At 48.5% G+C, this 16,848-nt stretch overlaps 1 protein-coding gene across 2 annotated transcripts in view; it reads left to right on the top strand.

Moving 5' to 3' along the window:
* The first annotated feature begins 2,989 nt into the window (after positions 1–2,989).
* LOC134936738 (5'-nucleotidase domain-containing protein 4-like) overlaps positions 2,990–16,848 on the top strand; it is a 165,539-nt gene continuing 151,680 nt past the window's right edge. Inside the window, exons 1-2 of one of the 2 annotated variants that reach the window (XM_063931955.1) lie at positions 3,102–3,181; positions 4,285–4,360. Coding sequence is in view for 1 of the 2 variants with exons in the window: in XM_063931953.1 (XP_063788023.1) it covers positions 3,060–3,181 (122 nt within the window). In the remaining variant the exon portion in view is untranslated. Of the gene's footprint in view, positions 3,182–4,284; positions 4,361–16,848 lie in introns of both variants that reach the window. The other variant, XM_063931953.1, reaches the window with a different exon arrangement.

Raw genomic sequence — 16,848 nt, forward strand, 5'->3', positions numbered from 1 at the left:
TATGTCTGTGAACGACATTGTTCACAGACATATCTTTTGTACACAACTGTCGATGCACTATGTGATATGTCGTTCATTTGCTATATGAACGACATATCATATAGTGGGCGGTATTCAATTGTTTGAAAAATCAGTTGGGTGTCTGTTTTTTCCTATATAATAGGCAGGAAATAACAGACACCCAACCGACTTTTCAAACAGTTGAATTTCCCCCAGTGTGTACCTAGCATTAGAGACCACCAGGTGTGATTTGTTGACATTTCAGCATGTTGACATATTATCCGTGCAGACATGCAGGAGCATCCTAAGAGAGGAGGGGGTCTGTCTGCAGACTCCGGTAGGGCCCCCTCATCTCCACGGCGCCGTATGCTCCAGTATTGTGCTGTAGTCTACTGCGCATACTCAGGTCTCCGGAAACATGTCGCCCGTCATGTTCCGGAGACAAAAAAATTCATACTGCGCATGTGCAGTGGACATTTTGGATGTGATTTTTTTGCTGTAGCGGCTGCAGCGCCCAACGCTGGATTCGAGAGAGGAAAGTATTAAAATATGTGTGCAGCGTGGCCCTCCCCAGGGGCCCATGTCCACCGCACACATTGCACCCATGATGGAAACGCCTATGGCCACATGCACAGCGCGACTTAGACACATGCACAGGGTGTAGACAGTGGCGTAACTAGAAATTTTCTCCCCCAAGCCATAAATTCTCTGGCGCACTCCCCCCCCCCCATAATTGGCACTAGTAAAGTGGTGGGGTGTAGTATGGTATGCCGGCGACCGAGCTCCCGGCGACCAGCATACCGGCGCCGACAGCGTAGCGAGCGCAAATGAGCCCCTTGCGGGCATGGTGGCGCGCTATGCGCACCATGCTATTTTATTCTCCCTCCAGGGGGTCTTGGACCCCCACGAGGGAGAAAAAGTGACGGTATGTCGGCTGTCGGGATTCCGGCGCCGGTATACTGTGCACCGGGATTCCGACAGTTGGCATGCTAAAGACCTCCCAAGTGGTGAATCTGTGTGCGCCGCAAAAAGGGGCGTGACCTTGACGAAATGGGCGTGGTTTTGCAGGAAAAGACTACCTTATACCCCAGTTTTGCAAACTGCACGCCCAGACGTTAGCCACAACAGGAAAGAAAATAATCCTGATTCATGCCCCTTACATTATTTGTCATTTTTCCTCCATATAGTAATGCCCAGTATACATTATGCCACATACTGCAATGGCCCTTAGACATTATGTCACACACAATAATGCCCATGACACAATATGCCACACACCATAATGCCCCCGACACATTATGCCACACACCGTAATGCCTGTGCAGTGGCAAATGCAGGATTTGCCTGGGGGGGTTTCCAGAACTGGGTGGAACCAATCACAGGGGTGGGGACTGAGGTGACCCAGTATATGCTGGGTCTGTAAAACTAGTGTGTCTGTGTGTGTGTGTGTGTATATATATATATATATATATATATGTGTGTGTGTGTGTGTGTGTATACACATATACATAGCATATTAAACATGATTACACACACACACATATATATATATATATATATATATATATATATATAAAAACCAAGAAGAGTACAGGCACTCACCACTTCCTTGATGATAATGAATTTATTATACCTCACAGGTGTATCTCACATAGAGATGAACAACAGCATGTCAGCAAAATTGTCGACGTTTCGGCTCCATCCGAGCCTTTGTCAAGACAGACAAAATCACATCAGGCTGCTGGGTGTTAACCTGATGTGATTTTGTCTGTCTTGACAAAGGTTCGGATGGAGCCGAAACGTCGACATTTTTGCTGACATGCTGTCGTTAATCTCTATGTGAGATACACCTGTGAGGTATAATAAATTCATTATCATCAAGGAAGTGGTGAGTGCCTGTACTCTTCTTGGATATATTTTGGACTATTTGAGAGCCCTTTAAGGAGCACCGCCCATGATGTAATTTGCAGCAGTGAGTGTGGATTCATTGGATATATATATATATAGATATATATAGATATATATACTGTATATATATATATATACACACACACACACACACACACACACACACACACACACAGTACACGTATATATACACATGTAAATATATAATATGTGTGTGTGTGTTTATATGTATGTATGTACATACATGTGTATATATATGCATGCACATGGATATATACTGTATGTACTATAATTAAAATAAAGTAAACATTTATTAAGCACTTACAAGTGCCACCAGGAAGACAGCAGGCTGCAGAGGACGCTAGACAGCCATTAATAATACTCATGCAGCTAAAAACTCTGCCTCTTGAAGAAGCCGCCTGGGGTGCGGAGAAACGCCTTGAGGGTACAGAAGAAAGGGGCGATTTTGACCATTAAGTGTCCCAAGGAGAGAACTACACACCGTTATTGGCTGTTTGCCACAAGCTGCCGGTGAACTGTTCAGCCTGCGATCAAATTATCCCACTTATACCTCCGCCTGCACTTGGAACACAGCAACACTCTGTCCGGCTGGGCACTGCTCACTTGAGCTGGGGGATCTGCACGGTGGTCCGGCGCATCCACATTGTGCCGCACTGAAGGGAACAGTTCTTACCTGAACGTACCGCTGACCGATGTCTCACCCATGCACAGGGTGATAACAAGCGGCTTTCAACTACCTATCCCGTGCAGTAAGGGATTACAACGTCTCAGTGAGTAACAGCAACCGGTTGGTTTTATTATTCCTATTTGCTCCATGGAAACAGCTATTTAAATTTGGACACTCTTTAACAGGCTTGCCTACCCTCCCGCATTCAGCGGGAGGCTCCCGATTTTTTAATGAGCCTCCCGCTGCCCCGCATACCTAGAGAGGCCTCCCGGATTTTGAGGGTCCATCGTTGAAAATCTGGACTGCGCATGCGCAAGTCCGGAGATCGGGGGGCGGGGCCTGCACGGGAGACTTCAGAGCCGGCCACCGCAGGGTTGTGTGCAGTGGTTTCTTCCCTGCCCTGTACACAGAGAGGCAGAGCTTTGCTTCCTGGTTGCTGGCCCCTCCCACCACACTGAGTCAGATGGCAGCGTGTACAGTAACTTTCTTCCCCCTGCTCCTCGATAGGTTGTGCCTGCGATGTGCTGCCTTCCCACAGTCCCACACTGTCCCAGTCCTCCTTACAGGAAGGAGCAACATAGCCAGGTGGGTGGTGTGTGGAATGGGGGCTGTGTGTCCTGTAATATGCACTGGGTGTAATATTGGGGGGCTGTGTTGCAGTGTGTAAGCTAGTACAGTGTGTAATATGGGGAGGAGGTATGTATAATGTAATGTGCTGGGTGTAATATTGGGGAGGGGGTATGTATAATGTAATATGGGGGAGGGGTGTGTATAATGCAGGGCTGCCTACGGCTCACGTTTTTTAAACTACCCTCCTGTTGCCCCGCTAAACCACCGGGTCCTCCTGCTTTTCCTGTGCTGCCCGCAGAAAATGCGGACCGCGCATGTGTGAGTTACGGATGACAGGGGGCGGAGCCTGCACGGTGACGCCATTATCTGAATGTCCTTTTTATTTAAATGCCGGGATCTGCTCCCTACAACCCCGCCCACTGTGGCTCATTTAAATAACATGCTGCCCACATCATGAGTCGTCTGTGCAGGTCACGCACGCAGCATTCCTGATCACGCATGTGCAGATTGCATTTTCGGGCGAGTCTAGCCAGCGGCGGGCCTGCATGGATGACGTCATGATGTGGGCGGCATGTTATTTAAAGACCGGTCACTGCAGGGGTGATTAATGTATGATGAGGTCCAGGAGAGATGTGAGAAGGTGTGAGAGTGAGATCTGAGAGCGGGGTTAGGGTGTGAGAGATGGGTGAGGGTGGGATCTGGGAGCTTGGTGAGGATGAGATGGAGGAACAGGGTGAGGGTGTAATCATGGAGCTGTGTGGTGACTGGGCTGGTGGTGGCTCAATAAGGTTCTGGGTAGTGGTGGCTGCATTGGAAAGAAGATGACTGGTGTCTCCAGCGCAGACTTGCCTATCCTCCTGCATTCAGCAGGAGGCTCACGTTTTTTACATGAGCCTCCAGCTGCCCTGGAAATCTTCCGGGTTCTCCCGGTTTTTCAATAGCTAGTGAAAGTACGGACTGTGCATGCGCCAGTCCGGAAGTGCCGGGGGAGGAGCCTGCTCGGGGGACGTCATGATGGGCGATGTCCTGTTACTCAAATGCCAGCCACCGCAGGATTATGTGTAGCGGTGGCCGCATAGCAGTTCGCAGCAGCATGATAGTCTGTCTTTGCACCACAGAAGCAACGGCAACAGTGGCAGTGACGGCGGCCCCATGAGCAGCAGGACAGCAGTGGTGGCCTCTTTGAAATATAAGGTAAATAAACCTTTGGTGTGCGTGTGGCTGGGCTGCGGAGGGCAGGGCATGACAAGGCTTGGATGGAGACAAAGAACATAGTGGGTGCTGAGTTTAAACTCTGCAGGTTACTAGCATTAGTCCCTTTGTTATTGTCCAATGACCTGCAAGTCCAAGTTGTCTAACATTTATCTTAGGGGGAGCACTGCTAGTGTCATAGTGTCAGTATTATAGGGATAGAGTCAGTGTCATAGTATAGGGTCAGTATTATAGGGATAGGGTCAGAGTTATAGTATAGGGTTGTAGGGATAGGGTCAGCGTTACAGGGATAGGGTCAGAGTTATAGTATGAGGTCAGTATTTTAGTATAGGGTCAGCGTTATAAGGATAGGGTCAGTATTTTAGTATAGGGTCAGCGTTATAAGGATAGGGTCAGCGTTATAAGGATAGGGTCAGCGTTACAGGGATAGGGTCAGAGTTATAGTATGAGGTCAGAGTTATAGGGATAGGGTCAGCGTTATATGGATTAAGGTCAGGCTTGTCATGTTTTAGAATGTCTGTTGTAAAAGCTAGGTTTAGCTTTTGCTGCCCCCTAAAAATCCATGTTTTAAGGATAGTCCTGCTTGAGCACAGGTGACCTTATAGGGGTTTTGTTTTTAGAGCAAATGTGATGTCATGCTCTGTTTTCATGAATATCCCTAAATATTGCTTGTTATGTCACCCCCTGCATCCATTTTATGTCAAATTGCTTTCCAATGGTTGTGTAGACTGATATGTTTACATTTTAAATGCTGGTGTGTTTTTGTTTTTTGTCTTTTTTATTATTATTTATTTCCAGTTATTGATACAGCGCTGGCCGTGCCCCCACTGTGCCGAAAATTGGAGACGTGGCTCACGATCGCGTCATCCACGTGAGGCCATGGCTCTTTTCAATAGACCACGCCCCCTTTTCGCCGCACCAGAAATCCCCTCTTCTATAATCCAAATGTTGAGAGGTATGGTACCATGACAAAACGCACACCAGCACAGGGAGCATATACAAACTCCACACAGTTAGGGTCATGGTAGGAATCAAACCTCTGTCCTCAGTGCTGTGAGGCAGCAATGCTAACCATTACATTGTCCATGATGCTCATTTTGAGGGTCGTTTGACATTGTTTAGGCTTGTCATGTGTTAGTAGTTCTGTTGTAAATGCTACAGTAGTTTTGCTGTAATTGTTGCCCCCTGAAAATCCATGTTTTATGACTATTGTGTCTCATTTTGGGTGAGACAAGACAATTAAAATTTTATTTCCCCTATAGTCACCGGAGGGAGTGCCTGCCACTGAAAGACACACCCCTTAGGGCACGGGTGGCCAAACAGTCGATCGCGATCGACTGGTCAATCGCGGACATGCGACCAGTCGATCGCGATCCGCCGCCCAGCCACCCCGAAGCCGCGCCTCTCCTGCCCTCCGCTCCCGCTCTGTCTCCTCGGTCTGACGGCCGAGTGTATAGCTCAAATCAGGTGCCGGTTCGTTAGCCAATGAGAGCTCGCGGACCGGCACCTGATTTGAGCCATACACGCTGCCGTCAGACTGAGGAGGCAGAGCGGGAGCAGCAGGCAGGAGAGGCGCGCGCTGCGCTCACCACACACCAACGGTGAGCTGTTATATACATATCTGGCACTGTGGGGTCATATGTGGCACTGGGGGCATATCTGGCTCTGCGGGCACATGGCACTGTGGGGGCATGTCTGGCACTGTGGGGTCATGTGTGGCACTGGGGGCATATCTGGCTCTGCGGGCACATGGCACTGTGGGGGCATGTCTGGCACTGTGGGGTCATGTGTGGCACTGTGGGCATATCTGGCTCTGCGGGCACATGGCACTGTGGGGGCATGTCTGGCACTGTGGGGTCATGTGTGGCACTGGGGGAATATCTGGCTCTGCGGGCACATGGCACTGTGGGGGCATATCTGGCTCTGCGGGCACAAGGCACTGTGGGGGCATGTCTGGCACTGTGGGGTCATGTGTGGCACTGGGGGAATATCTGGCTCTGCGGGCACATGGCACTGTGGGGGCATATCTGGCACTGTGGGGGCATATCTGGCACTGTGGGGGCATGTCTGGCACTGTGGGGTCATGTGTGGCACTGGGGGAATATCTGGCTCTGCGGGCACATGGCACTGTGGGGGCATATCTGGCACTGTGGGGGCATGTCTGGCACTGTGGGGTCATGTGTGGCACTGGGGGCATATCTGGCTCTGCGGGCACATGACACTGTGGGGGCATATCTGGCACTGTGGGGTCATGTGTGGCACTGGGGGAATATCTGGCACTGCGGGCACATGGCACTGTGGGGGCATATCTGGCACTGTGGGAACATATCTGTAATCTGGCGCTGTGGGGGCATATCTGTATCTGGCACTGTGGGGGCATATCTGTATCTGGCACTGTGGGGGCTATCTGGCACTGTGGGCACATGGCACTGTGGGGTCATATGTGGCACTGGGCATATCTGGCTCTGCGGGTACATGGCACTGTGGGGGCATGTCTGGCAGTGTGGGGGCATATCTGGCAGTGTGGGGGCATATCTGGCACTGTGGGGTCATATGTGGCACTGGGCATATCTGGCTCTGCGGGCACATGGCACTGTGGGGGCATATCTGTATCTGGCACTGTGGGGGCATATCTGGCACTGTGGGCACATGGCACTGTGGGGGCATGTGTATCTGGCACTGTGGGGGCATATCTGGCACTGTGGGGGCATGTGTATCTGGCACTGGGGGCATATGTGTTTGAGGTTTTTACCTGTGGGGGCCAATGTGTTATTTTGCGTGAGGTAGTCATTACACTCTGCGCAGCAAGGCTACGTCCCTTTTTTTTTTATACCACGCCCACTTTTAGTTATAGCACGCCCACTTTTTGTTATGCCACGCCCCTTTTTTTCGCGCGCCTGCGGCGCGCGCTATTATTCCTCCTAGGTAGATCACAAAAGCTTTTTAGCTTTCACAGTAGATCACAGACTCCAAAAGTCTGGCCGCCCCTGCCTTAGGGGATATAGATACGCCCATAGGTGGAGCTAGGCACACCCTTTGGGTGGAGCATGACACACTGCATTCTGCTTACACCTACTGTACAATCTCCCTGAAACTAGTTTTGAAAAGTAGGCAAGTATGCACTCTTATATGGTCATAGACGCTAATTACATCATTTGAAGGATTTATTCCCATTTGAACTGTGAGATATGGAATTATTTTGAGAGACTAATTCTATCCAACAGAGAGTGGCTCTCTCCTATATTTCAGCGTCCCTTTCACATACTAATACATTATATGTATGCATCTATAGAGGCTTACAATACCTCAGTTATATGCTTTGTGAATTGTTGTGGTCTTTTAGTAAGTCTGTCATTGTTTTTATGTTAATAAATTGCTTTTTATCTGGTGGTTTGTTTTAGTGTTCATTTTTAAGGAGGCCGGCTACCTCCTTACCAGGTGGCTGCCATTATCAGTGTTATATTTACACGACTCTGCTCAGCGCCTACAAACCCTTTTTCTGTTTTTACTGAATTACTTGTGTTGTTTTCAGACTATCCTTCGGAATGAGTAATACATTCCTGTAGGTCACATGCTTCTGTTTTCTCGTATTTTTCCTGTCAGCTTTATCCTATTCCAGGCAGCTGACAACCTCTTGTATCCTCTAGGAAGTATTGGTTGTCGTCCAGACGTGTTAAAGTCCTGGTGCTAACTAGATTCTAGTGGGTCATTCTGTAGGGGAAAGGGACTAGAGGTGAGAGGTGACTTGTAGCGTCAGTGTTCCAGGAATCTTGAAAGAGGACACTGTGACGGCAGTGGCACACATACGTATAGTGAAAGGGAGGAGAGAGTTTCCAAAGTGGAAATGCCTAAAGTCACTATTGGTCACTGATAGCAACCCCATGGATGTGACTAGCTGTGGAGTTGTCACCCCAATGTATAATAAACAACAATGGAACTTCTCTCATCATTGTGTTTCCTGCATTGCAGGAATTGGTTCCACGTTTCCCGAGTGCAGGTTGATCCCTGCAATCTCCTGATCTGCGCAGATATGCTTGTAAATATCACCTTCCAATAACAGTGCCCTTATTGTACAGAAGTAGCATGTGGACAACACAAACCTCCCATTGTTAATGAACGTTGATAAATAATACACAGGACAGGTTAGGATTGTCTCTCATCCATATGTAGATGTGTGTAGAGATCATTAGTAAAGCATCTTATTATAAGCAAGCTGGATAAGAAATAGACAACAGTAAAATATTTACCTCCAGCAAGATCAGCATAAAAGTTGATTTGTGACTGATAGAAGCAGTGCCGCAACTAGACATTTTAGCGCTGTGTGCAAGAAACAACATCGGCGCCCCCCCCCCCCACACACACACTTAAAACAGGGCCAGTGCGCGCCGCAGGTGCGCAGCAAAAATGTAGGGGGTGTGTCTTCATGGGAAAGGAACATGACCACAAAATAATACCAAATTATATTACGCTGCACAGTAGTCTTCATTATTCAAATTATGCCGAACAGTAGTGCCACTTACACACACATTACAGTAGGCAGAGCTCCCTTTTACACCTTACGGCAGGCAGAGTCACCATTTACACCTTACGGCAGGTAGAGTCACCATTTACACCTTACGGCAGGCAGAGTCCCCTGTCAATCAATACGGCAGGCAGAGTCTCTGTCACACATTATGGCAGGCAGCGTCCCCTGTCACACATTATGGCAGGCAGAGTCCCCTGTCACACATTATGGCAGGCAGAGTCCCCTGTCACACATTATGGCAGGCAGAGTCCCCTGTCACACATTATGGCAGGCAGAGTCACCATTTACAGAGTCCCCCGTCCTTCTCTGCTGAAATATTCTGTGATTGCCCCTGTGCCTGCCCACCTTCCCCCATCCCCTCCTCTGTCATGCTATGCTGACTTTACCTTATGGCCTGTACCAGTGGTGCAAGTTAATCTAGATGCCCGACAGCGGAATAGACGATGGTGGCTCCCCCACCTCAAAGTTCACACACAGCCACATAAGCACACACACAGTCACACATGCACACACACACACAGTCACATATGCACACACACACACACGCAGCCACATATGCGCGCACACAGTCACACATGCACACACTGTCACATATACACAGACGGGTACATATACACACACATACATAGCGACATATGCGCACACACACACACAGTCACATATACACACACAGTCAAGTATACACAGACAGCCACATACACTATACACACATAGTTATAGACAGCCACAGTATATATACAGTCACATAAGCACAGCCAGCCACATGTACACCACAGCACGCACGCACGCACACACGCACGCACACACACACACACACACACACACACACACACACACACACACACACACACACTGTCACATATACACAGATGGGTACATATACAGTACATACACACACACAGAGCGACATATGCACACACAGTCACATATACACACACACAGTCACATATACACACACAGTCAAATATACAAAGACAGCCACATACACTATACACACATAGTTATAGAGACAGCCACAGTATATATACAGTCACATAAGCACAGCCAGCCACATGTACACCACAGCACATATACATCGACAACCACATATGCTCCCACACACAGTCACACATACACACACAGCCATACAATGTTAAACAAGTACTCTCCCCACCACGTCGTTACTGACTCCTGCTGAGCGGCGCCTGCTGCTCTCCCGCCCGCGGCCCACCTGCATAGTGACGGCTTCTCAGTCAGGGAGCGGGCGGACAAGGTCCGGCGGGCGGCGGGCGGGGGGAGATGAGATGCCCTTCCTCGCGGCTTTCTGCAGCTGCACAGGAGAGGAGCGGAGGCGGAGCTGACATTCAGACAGTGGCACCGACGCTGCCGCTGTCAAGTATACATTATGATGGAGGCTAGTTGCGCCCCAGGTCATCGTGCGCTGTGTGCAAGGCACACAGCGCACATACCTAGTTACGGCCCTGGATAGAAGCATAGAGCTGGTATGTGCAACTGGAACAGTCTGTACATTCCTAGGTATGTGGTACTGCTCCCAGTCAGAGCGCGTAAACACTACCTCCTTCTCCACATGCTTCCAAGTCATGATTTGAAAGTGATTGAAGTAGCTGTCACTCATAGACACATCTGTGGTGGACGTGTATGAAAAGAGGAGGTGCGGAGTATGTGCTGTAGACAATATTACATAACCAGGAATATGTGCTGCAAACAGTATCAGCTACACAGATGCCGGGCTGCAGGCAATGGGCCTGATGCGAATATGTACATAGTCTCAATGGTTTAGTACAAATCTGATGGTGGGTGCACTGCGCATGTGCAGAACGTGTCTTGCATGATCGCTCACATGTCCCCCATTAGGGGTCTGTTTACTAAGCCTTGGATTGGGGAATAAGGCGCTGGAGATAAAGTACCAGCCAATCGGCTCCTAACTGCCATGCCACAGGCTGTGTCTGAAAAATGACAGGAGCCGATTGGCTGGTACTTTATCTCCAGCAACTTTGTGTCCATCCAAGGCTTAGTAAATAGAATCTTAGCCACAGCATGGCTGACATGCTGGTGGCAGCAACCGGAACTGCTCTACAAAAAGGGTGCGTGTTGCCCCCATTTTGTAGCAAGGGTCTGCGTTGTCGGGCACAGACTTCCTGGACCTGGCTGAGGAGTTCCTGATGACCAGTGATGGTCACCATGATGACCCCATGCTGCGCCATCGGACGCAATGCAGCAACCAATGGTCTTACTACGGAGATGCCCACTGGCTGCTGCACTAATCCACCGCAGTGTGTATTAGGAGGTACCATCAGTTGCACCATAAGAGACTGCACCAGCCCTATGAAGCTGCAAAATCTCTGTCCTGGCGCTGCCACTGGTGTGAGTGCAACTGCGCTGACTGCGACATTCCTGCGTCTGCGTCCCTGCCCCAATTACCACCCAGAAACAGCCATCAGAATCACATGGATCTGTGTGCAAATTTGGTCTGCATCTTTGTGCAGAAAAAATCAGGCCAAAAAATCATTAGTAAGGCTCCTGGTCCTTAGTGGTCTATGGTGGTCATTCCGAGTTGATCGCAGCCAGCAACTTTTAGCTGCTGCTGCGATCAACAGTCCACGCCTATGGAGGAGTGTATTTTACCTTAGTAGGGCTGTGATCGCCTGTGCAGGCCTGCTAAGCTAAAAAAATTTCAAGCAGTTTCAGAGCAGCCCTGGACATACTTACCCTGTGCGATGATCCCTGCGATGCTGAAGCTGCTTCTGACGTCAGACATCCGCCCTCCGTTGGTCTGGACACGCCTGTGTTGTTCAATCCACTCCCCGAAAACGGCCGCCAACGCTGTGGAGACGCCCAGGACCGCCTTCTTCCTGTCAATCTTCTTAGCGGTCCGCCCTGCGACTGCTTTTGTTTGATGGACGCGTCGTAACCCGGCGATCTGTCGCCAGGTAACGTAGTGCACGTGCAATTCGATCGCCACGCATGCGCATTCTGCACCCGTTCGCACCGCAGCGAGAAACCGCTGCGTGCGAACGGGTCGGAATGACCCCCTATGTACTAAGCCTTGAAGAGGGTTAAAGTCAACAGAGATAAAGTACCAGCCAATCAGCTCCTAACTGACAATTTTCAAACACAGCTGATTAGCTGGTAATTTATCTCTGCCCACTTTATCTCTTTCCAAGGCCCCCTTAATCTTTGACTAGTTACCGGTAATCAGGATGACTGAGCCAGATTAAGACCCTACAAAGCCCTAGGCAACATACTGGTTTGTGCCCCCTTCCCACAGTTTTTAGGGTAATCTGGGCCTTTCAGTCTGTACTGGACTTCGGTTGCATAATGGGCCTCTCAGTCTGTGCTGGGCCTCTGTTGCCTAAAGGGCCTCTCAGTCTGTGGCGGGCCCCATAGTCTGTGCTGTACACTATCTAGGGGCATCAGTTGCCTAATGCATGCTCCTGCCATGGCACGGTACAGTAGAATATTTGCAGTTTATGCTGAGGAGAATGTTTGTTTAGTCAGCAGATGTAAACATAACAGGTGCAATTATTGCTGTACACATAGAATTTACTAATGTCTATTCTATACAGATGAAAACATAGGGGAGGTTATCTCTGTAAACACGTCTTCCTTGTGCACAGATCAGACTACAAGCAAGGGTCCATGGTCTGCTATCCATTTGAAGTAAGTGTCTATATTGAAGATTCAATCACTAGTGGGATCCATAAATGCTATGTTTATAACCATTATATATGGAGAAGACAGGGCATGGAATAGGCAACGGCAAAATGCAGAGGTAGTGCAGGCTGCAGCATGTCTTCCCATTCCTGGTCCCTGCTAGGGTTGGCATTTGACCAGTAATGGTTATCAGACACCAGTGGTTTGCTTTCGACAGCAAATTGTTTTGCCATCGATGGTGGAAGACTGCTGTTTCTCCATCATCTATGGCAGAGATCCACTGGTGACGCAGCATTTTGTATTTCAGTCAAACTGCCCTGCCATTGCACATTTAAAACCCCACCCTTTTTGTCTGATTGGCTCCCCCACTATCACTTGGTCAACCATTCGCTGGACAGCCCTAGTCTCCGATTTCCATGCTCTTTTCCTTTGTTTTCTACACCATTGAATTGCTGTCAGTGGCTCGGAGACAGAGAGAAAGAAGATCAGCTGAACAGAGTGGAGCTGATGGAGAGAACTCCAGTGGATGATGGTGGTTGGGTTATTTGGAGATAGCAGGCCAAATAGAAAAATGAGGGTTGGGAGCAGGATAGGTGGCACTAGATGCTGGAGTGACAGAGAAAGGGGATATGCTACATGGACTGCCCAGGGCTCAAGAGACTGCAGTTATGGCTCTGGATTAGACAGTGGATGCATGGACAAACATCAGTGGGTGTGAGACATCTACTGCCTCTAGGCTGAGCAGTGTGAGCAAAAAGCACATGATTCTAAAAAAGATATATTTAGTTCTGCAACAAGCAACTGTTCCCAAGTGACAAGTAAAAGACTCAGCAGCACCACCTGTTGTCCTCTTGTTGTATTTCAGCATCTCTGCATGGTGCATTCCTTAAATATTTTGAGCTTTATTTCTAAAGCAATAATAATCCCTTTTTCTGTGTAAAATCTGGTTATTACCTTTTCATAGAATATTCCAACACAATTCCTGCAGAGAAATGAATGATTTATCTTGTAGTCCATTAGTTTTCAGACTTTATTGCTTACCCATGTTCACGAAATAATGTTTCAGTTTACCAAACTGTGGTGAACTCTTAAGGTGGGTACACATCTCTACAAGCCCATTCTCCCAATATCAGGACAATGGGCCATCCATTCTATAGGTGTGTATGTTGTGGCGATTCAATAGCTGATAAACGGCTTGTAGCTCTCCTGCAACGGTCGAGACCGGGAGGTCACATCTTGTGTGCAGCACAGCTGACCTTCCGATCCCGCTAGAGGAGCCCCCCTTCCCCGCACAGGGGATCAAGGCTCATTACCTACACTGCCCTACTGATCGGGAACGTTAACCCAATCAGCCGGGGATCGCATAGGTGTGTACACATCTCTAGAATGGTGGTATGATCACTCTCTATGGGGCCTATTCCTTTATTGTGGTGTCATTGTTCTACCATAATTAAGAATCCGTGAGTTGGGGAGGTGAATACTTAACTACCGGAGCAATTGAACATTACTCTGGTGTGGTTACAGCCGGGGCTGTTTTAACAACATTGTAGGCCCTGGGTAAAGCAATGCACTGGGGCCCGTATAAACACCCATTCTTGGGAACCAATAAAAAAATGAAATAATTATAATATGCCGCTTCTTCGGGGGTAGGGACTTTACTTAGGTCGACAATCAATAGGTCGACATGCATTATGTCGACACCCACAAAAGGCCGACATGGCATCCGTCGACACGAGATTTTCACCTTTTAAAAAAATGTTGTTAACTTTTTCATACTTTACGATTCATGTGGACTACGATTGGGAATAGTAACCCGTGTAGAGGGGACATGGTGCACTGATTAGGGTTCCCGGTCACTTTACGCAGAAAACAACACCAACAACAAAAAAAACCCCAACAACTGATGTTGACCTTTTACCATGTCGACCTTTTTCATGTGTCAACCTACTGCCTGTCAACCTATAGTGGTCAGCCTGATGAGTGTCGATCTAAATAGGGTCAACCCAACAAACCCATTCCGCTTCTTCAGTCCTATGCTGTCTCTCCACATGCTTCCATAAATAGCTGTCAGCACTCCACCAATCAGCAGGCTGATAGCCATTCACTGTCTGTCTGCAGGCTGGGAGGCAGGTAGAGAATGCCGCCTCGCTGCTCTGATTCCGTGACCACCACCCACCCTTGCTCGAAGGCCCCTAGAATTGTGGGGTCCTGGGCAGCTGCCCAGTGTGCCTATACGTTAACATGGTCCTGGGTACAGCTGATCCAAATGCCTAACATTACTACTTTGGGAGCAGTGATATTACCATTGCCAGGTCTGCCCGGTGCCAGGCCTGACCTAAGTTCACGCATGCGCACAACTGCAGGAATCCTGGGCGGATAATATATATATATATATATATATAAAAAATCAATAACCACAGGTACTTGCAGTGTGCAACATTATATCCCAGAGTTCCAGCTGTGTGGTTCATGTAATACAATGGGCGGAATGCATCAATCATTGTCAATGCGATGCATTTCGCCACTCCCTGCATGTACTTATGTGTTTATTAACGCTGTATCCATGGACATTTAAGCAAAGTATAGCTCATGCGGTAAGAGCTGTCCTTTGCTCTGTGTGTGGGCTTCCAGGTTTATGACACGGGAGCCTGTCTGCGCATGTGTCTAGTGACGCACCTGCTGCAGAGGGTGCTATGAGAAATCCGTGGAAAGTGGCCAAACTTCCGTAAATGGCATTTTCTGAGGTTTGGCCGCATTTTCCACATTGGTGCATCCTGCCCAATGGGAGAAAAACATTGTGTTCTCTGTTGTGAAGACCCACCAGGATAAGGACTTATTGGTCTGTACTCACCTTTTATCTGTCAAACTATGGGCGGTATCCTATTAGCTGCGGTGAATTGCCGCAGCTCATGGATTCCCTCTGGGCTATCCAATTATCCCTGTAAGCCGGCACTTATCGAGGATTATGCTGAGGCACGCAAAGCAGGATCCCCAATAAGCAGCCCCAGAAGACCAGTTATTCTGCCAATATCATGTAGGATACCGCTCTAATGGCCTAATTCAGACCTGATTGTAGCAGCAAATTTGTTAGCAGTTGGGCAAAACCATGGGCCTAATTCGGAGTTGATCGCAGCAGCAAATTTGTTAGCAGTTGGGCAAAAGCAGGGGGGAGCAGATATAACATGTGCAGAGAGAGTTAGATTTGGGTGGGTTATTTTATTTTTGTGCAGGGAAAATACTGGCTGCTTTATTTTTACACTTCAAATTAGATTGCAGATTGAACACACCACACCCAAATCTAACTCTCTCTGCACATGTTAAATCTGCCTCCCCTGCAGTGCACATGGGTGGTCATTCCGAGTTGTTCGCTCGGTAAATTTCATCGCATCGCATCGATTTTCCGCTTAGTGCGCATGCGCAATGTCCGCACTGCGACTGCGCCAAGTAAATTTGCTATGAAGTTAGGATTTTTACTCACGGCTTTCTCATCGCTCAGGCGATCGTAGTGTGATTGACAGGAAATGGGTGTTTCTGGGCGGAAACAGGCCATTTTATGGGCGTGTGGGAAAAAACGCTACCGTTTCCGGAAAAAACGCAGGAGTGGCTGGAGAAACGGGGGAGTGTCTGGTCGAACGCTGGGTGTGTTTGTGACGTCAAACCAGGAACGACAAGCACTGAACTGATCGCAGATGCCGAGTAAGTCTGAAGCTACTCTGAAACTGCTAAGAAGTTTGTAATTGCAATATTGCGAATACATCGTTCGCAATTTTAAGATGCTAAGATTCACTCCCAGTAGGCGGCGGCTTAGCGTGAGCAACTCTGCTAAAATCGCCTTGCGAGCGAACAACTCGGAATGACCTCCATGGTTTTGTCCATCTGCTAAAAAAAAGTCTTGCTGCGATCAACTTGGAATTACCCCCATGTGCACTGCAGGGGAGGAAGATGTAACATGTGCAGAGAGAGTTAGATTTGGGTGGGGTGGATTCAAACTGAAATCTAATATGCAGTGTAAAAGCAGTCAGTATTTACCCTGCACAGAAACAAAATAACCCACCCAAATCTAACTCTCTCTGCACATGTTATATCTGCCCCCCACTGCAGTGCACAAGGGTCCTCATTCCGAGTTGTTCGCTCGCTAGCTGCTTTTAGCAGCATTGCACACACTAAGCCGCCGCCTACTGGGAGTGAATCTAAGCTTAGCAGAATTGCGAACGAAAGATTCTCAAAATTGCGAATAGAAATTTCTTAGCAGTTTCTGGGTAGCTCGACACTTACTCTGCCATTGCGATCA

Source organism: Pseudophryne corroboree, chromosome 6 (genome assembly GCF_028390025.1).
Source record: "Pseudophryne corroboree isolate aPseCor3 chromosome 6, aPseCor3.hap2, whole genome shotgun sequence".
NCBI classification, from domain to species: domain Eukaryota; kingdom Metazoa; phylum Chordata; class Amphibia; order Anura; family Myobatrachidae; genus Pseudophryne; species Pseudophryne corroboree.